Raw genomic sequence first — 18,683 nt, 5'->3', positions numbered from 1 at the left:
AAGGTATCTCAGGACCATTGAACATCTTCTAGTGTATTAGTGTGATTTTTTTTAGCACTAATGTTTATAACTTGACAGTGTTCCAGTAGTCTATTTTCTGCATTCTGACGTGAGTCAATCATTTAATTATGTTTAATAAAATCCTGACATCATCTCATTAATGTTGCACCAAAGGCAGCGCACCACTTATTTCTCTAATTCTTTTTTTCTTTTTTTTTTTTTTTTTTTTTTTTTTTAAGACAGTCTCACTCTGTCACCCAGGCTGGAGTGCATTAGTGTGATCTTGACTCATAAAACCTCTGCCTCCCAGGTTCAAGCCATTCTCCTGCCTCAGCCTCCTTAGTAACCAGGAATACAGGCACGTGCCACCATGCTTAGCTAATTTTTGTATTTTTAGTAGAGACCGGGTTTTGCCATGTTGGCCAGGCTGGTCAGAACTCCTGACCTCAGGTGATCCACTCACCTCAGCCTCCCAAAGTACTGGGATTACAGGCGTGAGCCACTGCACCCAGGACCAGGTCGTTCCTCATACTTCCAATTCTTAAGAGTTATTGTCAGTCTCAAGTAGGCACATTGGAAGTATCTTTTGCTTGAGTGATCTGAAACCTGAAAATTTATTATTATTTTTTTCTTTTTTAGACAGTCTCACTCTGTCACCCAGGCTGGAGTACAGTGGCATGATCTCGACTCACTGCAACCGTCGCCTCCTGGGTTAAAGTGATTCTCACGTCTCAGCCTCCAAGTAACTGAGACAGGTGTGTGCCACCACGCCCGGTAATTTTTTGTATTTTTAGTAGAGACAGAGTTTCACCATCTTGGCCAGGCTGGTCTCAAACTCCTGACCTCAGGTGATCTACCAGCCTCGGCCTCCCAAAATGCTGAGATTACAGATGTGAACCACTGTGCCTGGCCTGAAACCTGAAAATGTTTTAAAGTAAAATCAGCTAGGCTGGGCACGGTGGCTCACACCTGTAATCCCAACACTGTGGGAGGCTGAGGTGGGCAGATCATGAGCTCAGGAGTTCGAGACCAGCCTGGCCGGCATAGTGAAACCCCATCGCTACTGAAAATACAAAAATGAGCCGGGTGTGGTGGCACGCACCTGTAGTCCCAGCTACTCAGGTGGCTGAGGCGGGAGAATCACTTGAACCTGGGAGGAGGAGGTTGCAGTGAGCCAAAACCACACCATTGCACTCCAGCCTGGGTGACAGAGTGAGACTCCATCCCAAAAAAAAAAAAAAATTAAAAAAATAAAATCAGCTCTAACTCTCAACTAGTTCCTGCAGCATTCTACTTATTGATTTCCCTTTTAACTTATTATCTACGTATGTTTACCTTTATGGTTTGTAGTTTATCAAGTGGGGAAGATAATAGTGACACAAGATAAATTTACTGATTAAATAATGGAATATTGGGTGGGCACGGTGGCTCACACCTGTAATCCCAGCACTTTGGGAGGTCAAGGTGGGTGGATCACCTGAAGTCAGGAGTTAGGGACCAGCCTGAACAGCATGGTGAACCCTGTCTCTACTAAAAATACAAAAATTAGCCAGGCGTGGTGGCACGTGCCTCTAATCCCAGCTGCTCAGGAGGCTGAGGCAGGAGAACCGCTTAACCCACCACTGCACTCTAGCCTGGGCGACAGAGCAAGACTTGATCTCAAAACATAAAAATAAAATAAAATAAAATAAAATAAAGGAATATCAGTATTAGGTATGCTTTATTGCAAAAAGATACATCGTTTATTCAAAAAATGTAGTAAACATTTTGTGTACAAAAATGCAGTAAAAGACCTACCCAAGGCCCAGGAGACAGTGCAATACTCCATCTCAAAAACTGAAAAGGTGCTCATCCTCATTGTATTTAGAGAAATGTAAATTAAAACCACTACCCATATGTAATAGAATTTCCAAACTTAAGCAATCTGATACCAAGTGTTGGTAGAAATGTGAAGACACAGCAACTGTCAATGACTAGTAGATACAAACACTTTGAATAACAGTTTCAGAATATCTAATAACATTGTACATACACATACTGTATGATCCAGAAGTCCTATTCTTAGAGCATCAGGAATAGAATTTTGTCTCTATTTTCCAGAGAGACAAATATCAGAATTTAGGAAGGTAAAATTGATTAAAGATTACAACGTAAAAGAGAACTCCAATTTGGATAGGTTTTTTACCACATTTTTGTTTGAATACTTGATGTATCTTACTGCAATAAAGCATACCTAATAATACTGATATTCTCAAAATGTGGCCTGGGAACTCATGGGGGGTTTCCAGGAGAGGTCCATGAAGTCAAAACTATTTTTACAATAAGATCAAGATGTTATTTCCTTTTTACACTCTCATTCTCTTGCAAGTGTACAGGTGGAGTATTTGTGTCATAGCAAGGAATATTCATGTTATCTACAGAGGTTATTAAACTATACCTTCTTTTCCCAAACTACTTTGTGAGACTGGATTTTTTTCATATACTTCAGTGAAAACAATATATTGTAACAATGCAAAGCAGATAGGAAAATTCAGTTGTTTTCTATTAAGACAGACATTAAAGAGATTTGCAAAAATGTAAAACAGTGCTACTCTTAATAAATATTCTTTCCTTTAGAACATTTTTTTTGAGGCCAGGCACAGTGGCTCACACCTGTAATTCCAACCCTTTGGGAGGCTGAGGCGGGCGGATCACGAGGTCAACAGTTCGAGACCAGTGTGGCCAACATGGTGAAGCCCTGTCTCTACTAAAAATACAAAAATTAGCCAGGCGTGGTGGCAGGCGCCTGTAATCCCAGCTACTCGGGAAGCTGAGCCAGGAGAATTGCTTGAACCCGGGAGGCGAGGCGGAGGTTGCAGTGAGCCGAGACGGTGCCATTGCACTCCAGCCTGGGCAACAAAGCGAGACTTCGTCTCAAAAAAAAAAAAAAAAAAAAAAGTTTATTTTGGGGCCGGGCGTGGTGGCTCACACCTGTGGTCCTAGCACTTTGGGAGGCAGAGGTCGGCAGATTGCCTGATCTCAGAAGTTCGAGACCAGCCTGGGCAACATGGCAAAACCCCATCTCTACTAAAATACGAAAAAATTAGTCAGGCGTGCGCCTGTAGTCCCAGCTACTCAGGAGGCTGAGGTAGGAGAATTGTTTGAACCCGGTAGGTGGAGTTTGCAGTGAGCCGAGATCACGCCACTGCACTCCAGCCTGGGTGACAGAGCAAGACTCTGTCTCAAAAAAAAAGAAAATTTATTGATAATTGGTTACCGTGGCTCAGACCTGTAATCCTAGCAGTATGGGACACCAAGGCAGGTGGATTGCTTGAGTCCAGGAGTTTGAGACCAGCCTGCACATCATGGCGAAACCCTGCCTCTACTCAAAATACAAAAATTAACCAGATGTGGTTGGTGCATACCTGTAGTCCCAGCTATTTGGGAGGCTGAGGTGGGAGGACCACCTGAGCCAGGGAGGCTGAGGCCACAGTGAGCCGTGATCACGCCACTGCACTCCAGCCTGAGTGACAAAGTGAGAGACCCTGTCTCAAAAAAAAAAGTTTGTTTCTTTTCAGAAAGTTTTATTATTTGTTATGTAATAAATTTTTAAGTGAATTAATAAGTATTTTATAAACATTTCTTAGTTTTAGTTTCTAATATGATAGTATTGAGAGATGTAACCCACATAAGGAAAAACTCTTCGGGACTCTTGGTGACTTTTAAGAGTATAAAGAGATCCTGAGAACTAAAAACTCTGAAAACCTCTGCCCTAGAAAAATTGCATGCAGAGTGCACCAAGAGACATATATAAGCATGTTCATCACAATATGATCCATAATGGCCTAAAACTCAAAGCAGTGTAAAAGTTTATCAATGATAGATGAATAGGGAGTATTCTAAATATTACACAGAACTAAAAACTAATGAACTCTAGGTACATGCAACATCAATAAATCTGAAACATAAATGAAAAAAGTCAGACTCAAAGTAATACATATTGTATGATTACATTTATGTATTGTTCAATGATATGCGTAAAAAATTAGGAATGCAGACTTAGGTAATTAAAATATACCAATTTCCAAGTAATCCATAATAACTGTTGCCCTTGGGAGAAGAAAGATAATTATATTGGGAGGAGATGCTGGCAATGTTTTATTTCTTGATGTGGGTGGTGGTTACACAGGTATTTTTGTTTTATATTCATTAAGTTTCATACTCATAAATGTATTTTTGATATGACTATTTTCACATTAAAATACTTTAAAACAAGTAGAAATTTTCTTATAAAATGTGGTTAAATATTTTAGATTCAGTTATTTCAACCATAAAATTTGGATAAAAATAATTTCATCAGTCTCCTTTTAAAAATTTGACTAAGTAAAATATTCATAACACTACATTTTTGTTTAAACATAGTGCTATTTCAATCTGTATTTATTCCCATATGTTGTGTCTTTATTCTCCAGATTGATATATTGGTTTGTCCTTTTTAACCAAGTATTTTATATATTCTCATTAATTATACAAAAATTTAGACTTGAAGCTATACTATAAAATAACAACTGTGATAAATATTATCTTAGCATGGTGCAAACAGATGATCTCATTTTTTTGAATTTTTCATTAAAAAAATTTTTTTTCATTTGATACAGATAGTCGTGCAAGCACTGCAGTGTTCCCATTATTCGATTCTTTGGCAGTTGGTGAAAATTACTGATGGTTCTCCTTCCAAAGTAAGTAAGAGTTTCTGTAGGCAGAAGGGTTATTACTGAAATAATAACCTTGCTTAACTATTTAATAATTTACTAATATCAGTCATTGTATAATATAAATTATTGTAATATTTAATAAAATATATGATTATTACCAGTTCTTGGTTTATCTTATGAGTAAGTATACATTTACCTCTTTGGGAAGAGCCAAAATCTTCAAGCAAAAGACACATAGTTATGTGTGTGTATATATATGTACACACACACACAGATTAAAACTTCTTGTGTAAAATCACTGTTAGTAGACACAAGAGCTCTGATAGGTAACATGCTATTAACAAGAATAACATTGAGGCCATGCACGGTGGCTTATGCCTATAATCCCAGCACTTTGGGAGGCCGAGGCAGGCAGATCACTTGAGGTCAGGAGTTCAAGACCATCCTGGCCAATATGGTGAAACTCCGTCTCTACTAAGAATACAAAAATTAACCGGGCATGGTGGTGCACACCTGTAGTCCCAGCTACTCGGGAGGCTGAAGCAGGAGAATCACTTGAACCTGGGAGGTAGAGGTTGCAGTGAGCTCAGATCACGCCACTGCTCTCCAGCCTGAGCGACAGAGTGAGACTCTGTCTGGAAAAAAAAAAAAAAATACAAAAATTAGCCGAGTGTGGTGTTGGGCACCTGTAATCCCAGCTACTGAGGAGGCTGAGGCAGCAGAATTTCTTGAACCCAGGAGGCAGAGGTTGCAGTGAGCCAAGATCGCACCATTGTACTCCAGCCTGGGCAACAAGAGCAAAACTCCATCTCAAAAAAAAAAAAAAAGAATAACATCATTGAAAGATAGTAGTATATACCTAGAGACACAAAGTGAACAACCCTCTTGAAGTTAAAAACAACTTAAAATGTTGGGTAAATTTTTTTTTTGAGTTTTAATGTATCCATGACCATGCAAAACAGAAAGAAAAATGTGGGCTAGGGATTAAATGAAAGTAAGATCAAGAAAGCAAAAGAGCACTGAAGCCTGCTTTACCTTGAGGATGTTTCCAATGTACAGTCCAAGGTCCATCCAGGATAGAATGTCTCATAGGTGGGCACATCTCCCAGATAATTTTGGGATCCTAACGACCTGCTCTTTCCACAGGGGTGAACTAGAAATAAACCCACTCCAGTTTCCTTCAGGGGCTGGGGGATTATAAGGAAAAGAGTCTGTCTTAAAATTTGTCATTGATTAAAATGGGGAAAAATAAATCTCCCATGAAAGTTTATGACTTAGCTTTTGCATAGGTTTTCACCTGAATTCATACTATTTTGATGGTAAAAAAAGAAAGAAAAAAAGTTGAGATTTTGATTAAGTGTTCTATCATGGTGGTATCCCCAACCACCTAACAGAATCAAATCTAAATATCTTCTGAAGGAACTTGCCTTAAAGAATTTTCCACAAGTAAAACCTTAAGCAAAATGAGCTCACAACAAAAATATCACTCATGAAAACAACCATGAAGAGAATCAGACAAAAAATACTTCACATTGGAATTATCTGACACAAATATAAAATAAATGTTTCAGTTGTTCATGTAATGAGAGGCCTGAACATGACTAAGAAGTAAACATTTGATAAAGAACCAAATAAAGATATTAGTATGTTTGTGTTTCTCCTCTTAACAAAACAAGCTGTTTAACCAGTAAAGATGATTAAAGCATTTGCATATAGAACCAACAGCTTGTTATGGAGTGTTATTTTTTCAGAGTAAGAATTTTTTTTTCCTTTCTGAGTAATTGAGGATCTCTGCATTTAGAAAGTAGTAGGATTTTTAAATTCTTTTTAATTAGAAGAATGGTAATATATTGGTTAGCCTCTTGGTTTTTCTCTTTTATTAGTAATTTCAGTCTTGAAAAACAAAAATAACAGTTAACCTTTTATTAATAATGAAAGCCACTTTAAAACTGTGGTACAGCCTGGTGCGGTGGCTCACGCCTGTAATCCCAGCACTTTGGGAGGCCAAGGCGGGCAGATCACAAGGTCAAGAGTTTGAGATCAGCCTGGCCAATATGGTGAAACCCTGTCTCTACTAAAAATACAAAAATTAGCTGGGTGTGGTGGCGGGCGCCTGTAGTCCCAGCTGCTTGGGAGGCTGAGGCAGAAGAATCACTTGAACCCGGGAGGCAGAGGTTGCAGTGAGCCGAGATCATGCCACTGCACTCCAGCCTGGGCGATAGAGCGAGACTGTCTCAAAAAAAATAAAATAAAAGAAGGCCAGGCGCGGTGGCTCACGCCTGTAATCCTAACACTTTGGGAGGCCGAGGTGGGTGGATCACAAGGTCAGGAGATCGAGACCATCCTGGCTAACACGGTGAAACCCTGTCAATACTAAAAATACAAAAAAATTAGCCGGGTGTGGTGGCAGGCGCCTGTAGTTGCAGCTACTTGGGAGGCTGAGGCAGGAGAATGGCTGGAGCCCAGGAGGTGGAGCTTGAAGTGAGCAGAGAGATCGCACGGCTGCACTCCTGCCTGGGCTATAGAGCGAGACTCTGTCTCAAAAAAAAAAAAAAAAACAAAAAAAAAACTGTGTTACACTGGGCCTGGCAGCTCACGCCTGTAATCCTAGCACTTTGGGAGATCAAGGTGGGCGGATCACCTGAGGTCAGGAATTCCAGAACAGCCTGGCTAACGTGGTGAAACCCTGTCTCTACTAAAAATACAAAGTTAGCTGGGCATCATGGCGCACATCTGTAATTCCAGCTACTTGGAGGCTGAAGCACGAGAATCGCTTGAACCTGGGAGGTAGAGATTGCAGTGAGCCAAGATCTTGCCACTGCTTTCCAGTCTGGGTGACAGAGCGAGCCTCTTGTCTTTTTTTGAAATGTTCTTTAATATGGTAAAGTCAAAGGATATTGAATTTATATATTAAAATTTGATAGGAAGGGTTTAATAATTTTACACAGTTGCTTTTATTCTCACCCTTCTGATTGAGTTTTAGATATTTTTTCCCACAGACATCATTTTTGTTGAGTACTTGCATTTTGGCTAAATATTGATTATTGCATATAGTAAATTTCGAATATGTTATTCCATAAAAATTCAGCATAATTGATAGTTAATTCCTCCTTGTAAATCTATTAATAATTTAAATTGTGTCTTTTTTTTTTAATTGAGATGGAGTCTCACTGTGTCACCTAGGCTGGAGTGCAGTGGTGCAATCTTGACTCACTGCAACCTCCACCTCCCGGGTTCAAGCGATTCTCCTGCCTCAGCCTCCGAAGTAGCTGGGATTACAGGCGCATGCCACCATGCCCGGGTTTTTTGTATTTTTAGTAGAGACTGGGTCTCACCATGTTGGCCAGGCTGGTCTCGGACTCCTGACCTCAAGTGATCCGCCCACCTCAGCCTCCCAAAGTATTGGGATTACAGGTGTGTGCCACTGTGCCCAGCCTAAATTTTGTCTTTTTACAACTATATTCCATAACTGGAATAAGAATCTCTATTCTTCAATCGACTTCTTCGAATATTTTCTATTTTTTAATCTTTTTACAGCAGAATTATTTTGAAATTCCTTGCCTTTTTTGTCTGACACATTCTCCTAATAAAAGATAGTTTTATTTTTGTATTAGTCATATTACATATTTCATTGGCAATGCAGATTTTGTTACCAGAACTGATTTTGTTTTGTTTTGTTTTTGAGACAGGGTCTCACCCTGGTTGCCCACTGTCATGGCTCACTGTGGCCTCAACCTCCTGGGCTCAGGTGATCCTCCCACCTCAGCCCCTGAAGTAGCTGGGACTACAAGTGTGTGCCACCATGCCTGGCTACATTTTTTTTTTTTTTTTTTTTTTTTTTTTTTTTGAGACAGAGTCTCGCTAGAGTGCAGTGGCATGATCTTGGTTCACTGCAGTCTCTGCCTCCCAGGTTCAAGCGATTCTCCTGCCTCAGCATCCCAAGTAGCTGGGATTACTGGTGCCTACCACCATGCCTGGCTAATTTTTGTATGTTTAGTAGAGACGGGGTTTCACCATGTTGGCCAGGCTGGTCTCGAACTCCCGACCTCAGGTGATCTGCCTGTCTTCGCCTCCCAAATTGCTGGGATTACAGGTGTGAGCCACCACACCCGGCCACTCCTGGCTACTTTTTTATATTTTTTGTAGAGATGGGGTTTCACCATATTACCCAGGCTAGTCTCAAACTCCTAGACTCAAGCAGTCCACCCGCCTCAGCCTCCCAAAGTGCTGGGATTACAGGTGTGACCCACTGAATTTCTTTATGCCAGAAGGAATGCTGCAGCATCTTTTATGTGTTTTATTCAGTTGATTACAATTTATAGTTTTATGTGCATTTATAGCATATGTGGAATTTTTCTTACTTAGGTATTTGTCTCTCAAGTTATTTCTTCTCATTTTGAAGTTGTTGGTAGTTTCTTTAAAAGTCCAAGGTATATTTAGTAGTCATCGTACATCAGTTCTGTCTGTAATTTTAAAATGGTTCTCTAAGTGATAATCTTCAAAAGCATGAATTTTTAAGACACATGCAAACTTTAAAAATTCATGTTTCAGCTGGGTGCAGTGGCTCATGCCTGTAATTCCAGCACTTTGGGAAGCCAAGGCAGGCGGATCACGAGGTCAAGAGATAGAGATTATCCTAACCAACATGGTGAAACCCCATCTCTACTAAAAATACAAAAATTTGCTGGGCGTGGTGGCATGGGCCTGTCCCTGTAGTCCCAGCTACTCAGGAGGCTGAGGCAGGAGAATCGATTGAACCCAGGAGGCAGAGGTTGCAGTGAGCCAAGATTGCACCACTGCACTCCAGCCTGGCAACAGAGCGAGACTCCGTCTCAAAAAAAAAGAAAAATCCATGTTTCAGGCTGGACACAGTGGTTCATGCCTGTAATCCTAGCACTTTTTGGGAGGCCAGGGTGGGCAGATCACTTGAGGTCAGGAGTTGGAGACCAGCCTGACCAACATAGTGAAACCCTGTCTCTACTAACAATACAAAAATTAGCCAAGTGTAGTGACACATGCCTGTAGTCCTAGCTACTCGGGAGGCTGAGGCAGGAGAATCGCCTGAACCCACAGGAGGCAGAGATTGCAGTGACCTAAGATTACACCAGTGCACTCCAGCCTAGGCAACAGAGTGAGACTCTGTCTCAAAAAAACAAACAAAAAAAAAGATGAAGCGTAGGAGGGGACTTTGTTGTTGTCATTACCTTATTGTTTTACATTTTGTTTGTTCGTTTGTTCATTTGTTTGTTTTGAGATAGAATCTTGCTGTGTTGCCCAGGCTGGAGCTCAGTGGCATGATCTCAGCTCACTGCAAGCTCTGTCTCCCAGGTGCAAATGATTCTCCTGCCTCAGCCTCTCCTGAGTAGCTGGGATTACAGTCACCCACCACCATGTCTGGCTAATTTTTGTATTTTTACAAAAGTTGGCTCAGTTTGTAATGCCAGGACTAACAGTATATGGAGGACTTCTGTGATAATGCACTTAAAACTCTATCCATTTTTTCCCCTTAATTTTTTTCCTGAAGTTTAAATGTAGTATGGTAGATATTGGGATTTTTATATATGTTAAATGTATTTAATATCTGTAATGTTGGTCATTTAGAAGCAAGCTGAAAGTTTGTTACGTAAAGTAATTTTGTTTTATTTTGTTGAGAAAATGTTAAAATGAGATGGGTCATTTAGATAGTGAGGGAACAAGCCAGCCAACCATTATTTGTTTTTCTTTCTGTAATCATTTATACAGTTATAGAAACATTTAAATCTCTCAAGAGGGCACATATTTTTATTAATAAAATATGCTTGTTTTTTGTTATAAAATACAAGGTAGAGTTGTTCTCATAAATTTGAGCTCTCCTACTTGAGCATATGCTCATTATAAAAGAAAAAATACAAAAATAGTAATATAAACAAAATAAAACTGACTCTTAACCACTTGTAGATAACCACTGTTAATATTTTGGTGATGTATTTTCTTTTTTTTTTTTGAAACGGAGTCTGGCTCTGTCACCCAGGGTGGAGTGCAGTTGCACAATCTCAGCTCACTGCAACCTCCATCTCCCAGGTTCAAGCGATTGTCCTGCCTCAGCCTCCCCAGTAGCTGGGACTACAGGCGCATGCCACCACACTTGGCTGATTTTTTGTATTTTTAGCAGAGACGGAGTTTCACCGTGTTAGCCAGGATGGTCTCGATCTCCTAACCTTGTGATCCACCTGCCTCAGCCTCCCGAAGTGCTGGGATTACAGGCATGAGCCACTGCGCCCAGCCTGGTGTATTTTCTTTAGTACTTTTTCTTTAATATATTTGTAATTTTATTGAGATTACAATGTACTTTCAATTTTTATCTTCTCTTCAATTAACACATTTTCTTCAGTTATTAAGAAAAGTTTATAGATAATATTTTTAATATATGCATAATCTATTGTGTAGCTATACCGTAATTTATTTTACCTCTCTCCGCTCTTAGATATTTGGGTTTAAATATTTTTACTAATAAAATTAATGCTGCGATGATGGGCATTCTGGTGCAAAAAGCTTGTTCTGTGTTTTTCATTGTTTCATCTTGTATTATATTCTTAGAAATGGAATTGCTAGGTCAATGATTGTGTATACTTTTAAGGTTCTTGATGCATACTGCCAAATTGCTTTTTAAAGAGTACTTTTCTAAAAATTTTTTTTCTTTTCTATTGTCATAAACACTCATTCAGGAGATTATGAATGGTAGTTATAATTGAAGTTTAAATTCAAGTTATAATTTAACTCAACAGTAAACACTATTAAATGAAGTTTATGAGAAGACTATATCAAGAAAAAGCTTCGATCGTTATTTGAAATGGAAGTGCACTGGGTTTCACCAATAGGTTTTCCTCTGTTCCCCTAATTCCCAGAGTTGGAAACTCTGGGGCAATCTTACAGGTCATGCTAAGTATACTTTGCTCCAGTGCCCCCTAGTGCTGGTCCTGTGGAAGTAACCTTCATTTTTTCTTTGTAGCAGAAAACATCCTTCTTCCTTCAGCTCCTTCTGGACATATACAAAGACATTTAAAGAGCCAGGCAAATAAGAGTTAGGGCTAAAATGGGCCGGGCATGGTGGCTTACGCCTGTAATCCCAGCACTTTGGGAGGCCGAGGCGGGCAGATCACGAGGTCAAGAGATCAAGACCATCCTGGCCAACATGGTGAAACCCTGTCTCTACTAAAAATACAAAAGTTAGCTGGGCATGGTGGCGCGCGCCTGTAGTTCCAGCTACTTGGGAGGCTGAGGCAGGAGAATCGCTTGAACCCAGGAGGTGGAGGTTGCAGTGAGCCGAGATTATGCCACTGCACTCCAGCTTGGCAACAGAGTGAGACTCTGTCTCAAAAAAAAAAAAAAAAAAAAAGAGGGCTAAAGTAATGCCCTATATTACGTTCTTTGGCCTGCGGATCTAGAATTTATCCTTTTTTTTTTCTCTCCTGGGAGGAGCTGTCCTGCTTTCTATAGTCTTATATTTGTGCTACTCTCTCTGCCTTACCCTGCCTGTTTCTATTCTAGACTGCAATAGGGAGGGCCTGGGCCAAACATCCCTACCTCTGGACCCTCACCCTGTTTCAAATCCTTTATGTCAAAGAAAGTCAATATACCCTAGGTAGCTACAAGTCCAATTATTATTGAGGTATTTAGCTGTAAAATTTGTCCTTCCATCACTGTCTTGACTAAAGGTTCTCCTCTGAAAATTCCAACTTGTTGACCTGCAAACAGACTGGAGAAAAGAGCAGTAAGGGTGAAGGTGGGACTGATAGTGGCCAAGCCCCATGAGTAGACATGTTTAACCTTGCTATCCTTCCCACAAACATGCATTCCTACAAATGTGTTAGAAGTAGGCTCAGATGTGTAAAAATCTACAGGCTGCTTTCTGTAGCTCTTTCTTTCCTCTTCCCTCCCCATTCCTTCAGAATAGCAGTGAGCAAGAGATAGCTCATTAGAGTCCTGGCCCGGAATTCCTGTAATAACAAAATACAGATAGCAACTCCCTATCTGCGGAGTTAGCTGCTTTGAGAGGAAGGGAGTGGGGCCAAGCGTGAGAAATAATAGTGATCCTTGCAGGAACAAATTTTTAGTCGCATGTAACCATTTTATTTCACTTCTTTTCTTAGAGAATCTTTTCCCCCACCTTTTATTTATTGGAAATTCTGTTCCATTAGTTAGTTCTAAGCCTTTCCTTTTGGTCGTTCCATGACTCCAGAGTTGTTCTTTAATACATGTGTTCCTGTTAATATTATGTCCAATCACAAGTGCCTGATTGGCTGGTCTAGAAAAGTTAGAGGAGAAAGATACAGGTCTTGTTTAATATCCGTTTCATGTTCAGCTCCCAGAATATTCATTTAAAAGAATCTGGAATGTAAAAGTAGGTGTCTATTCATACCAAATTCAGAACTTCTCCAAAATTATATTCAACCCAATATTTTAAAATTCTCTGAAAACCAGAAATAAATATCTTCAATTTAGAAAATAACTTACAAGTCATGGTTTCAGCATTCCATTAAGAGTACCATGTTGTGTTTGCAGCCCTATTCCTGAGCCCCTAGATATAGAAGCTTGCTTGCTGGTAGGGAATCCTCTCTTTAAAAATAGCATAAGGGGCCAGGCGCGGTGACTCACCTGTAATCCCAGCAATTTGGGTGGCCAAGGTGGGCAGATCACAAGGTCAGGAGTTCAAGACCAGCCTGGCCCATGTGGTGAAACCCCATCTCTACCAAAAATAGAAAAAATTAGCTGGGCGTGGTGGCGGGCACCTTTAGTCCCAGCTACTCGGGAGGCTGAGGCAGAAGAATCGCTGGAACCCGGGAGGCGGAGGTTGCAATGAGCCAAGATCATGCCACTGCACTCCGGCCTGGGCAACAGAGATGCCATCTCAAAAAAAAAAAAGAAAAAAAAATAGCATAAGGCCAGGTGCGGTGGCTCACACCTATAATCCCAGCACTTTGGGAGGCCAAGACGGGCGGATCACCTGAGGTCAGGAGTTTGAGACCAGCCTGGCCAACATGGTAAAACCCCATCTCTACTAAAAATACAAAAATAACCAGGTGTGGTGGCACACGCCTGTAATCCCAGCTACTTGGAAGGCCGAGGCAGGAGAATTGCTGGAACCCAGGAGGTGGAGGCTGCAGTGAACTGAGATGGCACCATTGCCCTCCAGCCTGGGTGACAAAGCAAGAATCCATCTCAAAAAAGAATAATGATAAAAATAAATAAATCCAGCCTGACCAATATGGTGAAACCCCATCTTTACTAAAAATACAGAAAAATTAGCCAAGTGTGGTGGTGTGCGCCTGTAGTCCCAGCTACTCAGGAGGCTGAGACAGGAGAATTGCTTGAACTGGGAGGTGGGGATCCCGCCACTGCACTTTACCCTGGGTGACAGAGTGAGACTCAGTCTCAAAAAAAATTTTTAAATAAATAAATAAATAAATAAAGCATAAGCCTCACTTCTCAGCCTCACTAGCCTCACTAGCCTGTCCCCAGTGAATGCTGTTTTTACTTATTAAGAGACAGTAGCCTCGTTTACAAATATCCAAACTTCTTAAGACATTTAATACTTCATGATCTAAGTAACAAGGCAGGACCAAGATGATTAATTCTAAATAACAAGTATTACAAGTAAAATATGTTTTCACTAAGCTTATCAGAAGCCTAAAACAATATTAAGAATATTTAGACACTTTGGGAGGCCGAGGCAGGAGGATTGGTTGAGGCCAGGAGTTCAAGACCAACTTGGCCAATATAGTGAGATCCCATCTCTATTTTTTAAAGTTATTATATGTAAAAAAAGAATATTTAGACAAAACATAACACTTTCTAGTACAGAGATTTGAGATTTCCTCCACCAAAATTAATGATAAAAGAAGTTTCCTTTCCTGTCAGGTTATTTATTTGAGTAAAAAAGAAATGGGTATCTTATCCTGCTTAATATCCCCTAAGTGGTACAGTAATGCATTTTCCTTACTACAGTAGATTTTTCATTAAAAATTGTTTTTCCTAATAAGTAACAGTTACTAGTTGTTTGTTAAATGACTTCTTGTTGCTTACACAATTTATCTATATAAGTAGCTCCCTGCCAGGTGCGGTGGCTGATGCCTGTAATTTCAGCACTTTGGGAGGCCGAGGTGGGCGGATCTGGAGGCCAGGAGTTCAAGATGAGCCTGACCAACATGGTGAAACCCTGTCTCCACTAAAAATATAAAAATTAGCTGGGCGTGGTGGTACGTGCCTGTAATCCCAGCTACTCAGGAGGCTGAGGCAGGAGAATTGCTTGAACCCAGGAGGCAGAGGTTGCAGTGAGCCAAGATCGCACCACTGCACTCCAGCCTGGGCAACAGAGCGAGACTCCATCTCAAAAAAAAAAAAAAAGCAGCTCCCAGTTCTTCTGTTTCCAGCATTTTTTGTGTGTGTTGGAACATGGTCTTTGGAGTTAAAATTGAGTTTGAATTTTTACTCCACTTCTTACCACCTGTGGCAAGATAAGCAAGGTACTTCACCTTCAGCTTCACTTTCCTGATACATAAAATGAGAATGATACTCACTGCTGGATAGATTTGTTGAGAAGATGAAAGAAGTGTTTGAATTAACAGTAAATGTTATTTTGTTGGCATTAAATCACAGTCCTAATCTTTGTTTTTGTAGTCTTCTCCCCTGCCCAAACCAAAAAACTATTGAACTATTTGCCTGAGGCTATGGGCGTACATAAACATACTTGATGGGTAGTGTAGGTTTGGGATACAGCCTGATAGATTTAGTCCTCCATCTGAATTTTTGGGATAATTTGGGAATTCAAGTCTCTCACTTTGGTCCTAACAGTCACTGCTTTTCCCCTGTTCCTCTGACTCCTTCTTTAGCTTCCTTCATCTTTGTATACTATAGGAAAGAAATCAGAAGATGTTTTGGAACTACAGTAGGCAGCTTAAGGGTTCCTGGATCATAAGTGGATTAGCCTTTGAGGCAATGGCAGGAGTCAGCAGGTGGGGATTCAGATCGCCAAGAGCAGCAACAACACTGAAAACTAGGTATTATATTTGGGGTTTAAATATCCAATAGTCGTTTTATTGTATATTCACAAAAGTTGCACACTCTCCCCCTATCCCTCTGAAGAAAGTTGCCAGTAGCAATTACTCTTACAAGAAAACAATCTCAGAAATACAGCATAGTGTTTACCTTTCTACAAGGGTGGGGCCTTTTGTGTCTTGTTCTTTTTGTCACTTGTTCCAAGTGAATGAATTTAGTTCTGTTTTATATATAGTATGGATAATGACTTAATTCAGGTGAAAAGTAATTTAATGAGCCTTGTTATATATTAGTCACTGTGGTAGGTACAAAGAAACATAATACAGTTTGTCTACAAAGATCTTTATAGCTCAGAACAGGCTCAGCAGACTTCAGACCATGGGCCAAATCTGACCTGATGTGTTTTTGTAAATGATGTTTTATTGGAACAAAACCATGCTTATTCATTTATGTACTATCTAGGACTACTTTCATGCTACACTGACAGTTAAGTAGTTGGATCCAGACCGTATGGACTGCAAAGCCTAAAATATTTACTATCTGATCCTTAACACAAAAAGTTTGCCAACCAGTGGCCTAATAAGTTAACTTCTTGGCCTTGTTTACCAAACTTTGTCAGTTAGAAAAACGTATTTGCCTATTCTGGGTAAGCAGAAGTTTAGTTTTGTGCTTTCTTTTCTTCATGAAAATTGATCACTAAATTTTTAGCAGGCTTTATTTTTGTATTCGGAGAATTTTTATCTGGTCTAGGTCCTTGTTTTGCTACTTTACTGTTTATTTCTGCCCATTCCAAAAATCTATATTTGTCAGATAATGTTGAGCTAAAGTTTTATGTGTTTACTAATTAGTTTTTCCATGGCTTCATTTTCTGTGATTATGTTAACAGTATTTCATAGTTATGGATGAAAACACAACTAAATTTGGTTCTCCACTAGCCACGTAAAATTTTGGAACAAAGCCTGGGCAACATGGTGGTACCTGGTCTCTACAAAAAAATACAAAAAAAAAAAAAAAAATTAGCTAGGTGTAGTGGTGTGTGCCTGTAGTGCTGGCTACTATTGTGGAAGAAAATTAAAAGGAATCACACATTTAAAATCTATATACTTCTGTTTTTGTGTGTATAGGAATTAAACTCCCTTACCTTTCCTCACTGACTGTAATCATATAGTTTGCTGTTATGGGTCAGTCTACGTTTAAAGATCTTTTTTCTTCCTCAGATGTCAAATTTGAGCCTTTGTGCCTTTAGGAAAGCTTCTTTCTAATATAGCTTATATGATAAATTCACCATCTTAATTGTGCCTTCCATATTTGGGGTTCTTCATTGTTGATATCTTGCTGACAAGACTGTATTTTATTTTATTTTTATTTATTTATTTTTGCGACAAAGTCTCACTCTGTTGCCCAGGCTGGAGTGCAATGGCGCGATCTCAGCTCACCAAAACCTCCGCCTCCTGGGTTCAAGCAATTCTCCTGCCTCAGCCTCCTGAGTAGCTGGGATTACAGGCATGCACCACCACCATGCCCAGCTATTTTTTTTGTATTTTTAGTAGAGACGGTGTTTCACCATATTGGCCAGGCTGGTCTCGCACTCCTGACCTTGTGATCCGCCTGCCTCGGCCTCCCAAAGTGCTGGGATTACAGGCGTGAGCCACTGCGCCCGGCCAAGACTGTATTTTAAAAACGTCAACTTAATTTGTTGAAAGACGTTTCTCTTCTTGGCCAAGCATGGTGGCTAATGCCCGTAAGCCCAGCACTTTGAGAGGCTGAGGTGGGAGGATTGTTTGAGCCCAGGAGTTCAAAGTCAGCCTGAGCAACATATCAAGACCTTGTCTCTACAAAAAATATAAAATTAGCCCAGGTGTGGTAGCACACATCTATATTCCCAGCCGCTTGGGAGGCTGAGACAAGAGGATCACTTGAGCCCAGGAGGTCAAGACCGCATTGAGCTATGATTGTGCCACTGCACTCCAGCCTGAGAGACATAGTGAGACCCTGTCTCTTTAAGAGGTTTCTCCTCTTATCTTGGTTAGTAGATCACTGATAAACTGAAACTATTTTAGCCCTTTTATATATGGGTATATGTAGGTTTCAGTCTTCTAATTCTCGGTTTCACTAGATCTACCAGGAAGCTAAAACCTTAGCCAATCTAATAAAGCTACTTGCAAAATGCATACAAAATATAACCAAGATATCATGATTTACATCTCAGTGTGATCTTACTCCTCGAGGCATCTGAATTCCTTTCCGCAGCTACTCTAGGAAAAAGTTGGTTTTCTGTAGAGACAGGGTCTCACTCTGTTGCTCAGGCCAGAGTGCAGTGGCACGGTCATAGCTCACAGCAGCCTCAATCTCCCAGGCTCAAGAGTTCCTCCCGCCTCAGTCTCCTGAGTAGCTGGGACTATAGTAGGTGCATGTCACCACACCTAGCTGATATATTGTAGAGACAGGTCTTGTTTTGTTGCCCAGGCTGTTCTTGAACTCCTGGCCTCAAGCGTTCTTCCTGCCTCCCCCTCCCAAAGTACTGGGATTATAGGTGTGAATTGCCCCACCCAGCCAGAAAAAGTGCTTTTGATGCCATGCTGCTTTCTAAAAATAAGATATAATATTGGTTTCATTTAGGAAAAAGAAATTTGAAAGGAAGCATCAATATAAGGACATTTTATATGAACTAAGAGAAGTGAGATAAAATAGCATAGATGACTCTTCTGTATTCACCCATTAGCTTCAGTTCCCACTCCTATAATCCAGGTAATCTGACTAGAAAGGGGATTTGTGGAAGTAAAATTCCATTGTATTTTAGTTTCTTAAAGTGACAGTTTGTATAATCAGCATATCTTGTTCTTGTATTATTCTTTTTCAGTGTCTAGTGAGTTAACTGGCTTTTTTATATATAAATATATTTGAGTAATTCAACTTTCAAATTTCTTACTTACTTTTTTTTTTTTTTCCTTGAAA

General features: G+C 40.1%; 1 protein-coding gene across 5 annotated transcripts in view; it reads left to right on the top strand.

Moving 5' to 3' along the window:
• Positions 1-18,683, top strand: part of STAG1 (STAG1 cohesin complex component) — a 406,617-nt gene that overhangs the window by 338,000 nt on the left and 49,934 nt on the right. For all 5 annotated transcript variants that reach the window (XM_024244311.3, XM_063722218.1, XM_063722219.1 and 2 more), the window contains one exon: positions 4,638-4,718. In XM_024244311.3, coding sequence (XP_024100079.1) covers positions 4,638-4,718 — 81 coding nt within the window. The remainder of the gene's footprint in view (positions 1-4,637; positions 4,719-18,683) is intronic.

Source organism: Pongo abelii, chromosome 2 (assembly GCF_028885655.2).
Source record: "Pongo abelii isolate AG06213 chromosome 2, NHGRI_mPonAbe1-v2.0_pri, whole genome shotgun sequence".
NCBI lineage: Eukaryota > Metazoa > Chordata > Mammalia > Primates > Hominidae > Pongo > Pongo abelii.
The sequence above is the reverse complement of the archived record's forward strand: the minus strand, read 5'-3'. Positions and strand labels throughout refer to the sequence as shown.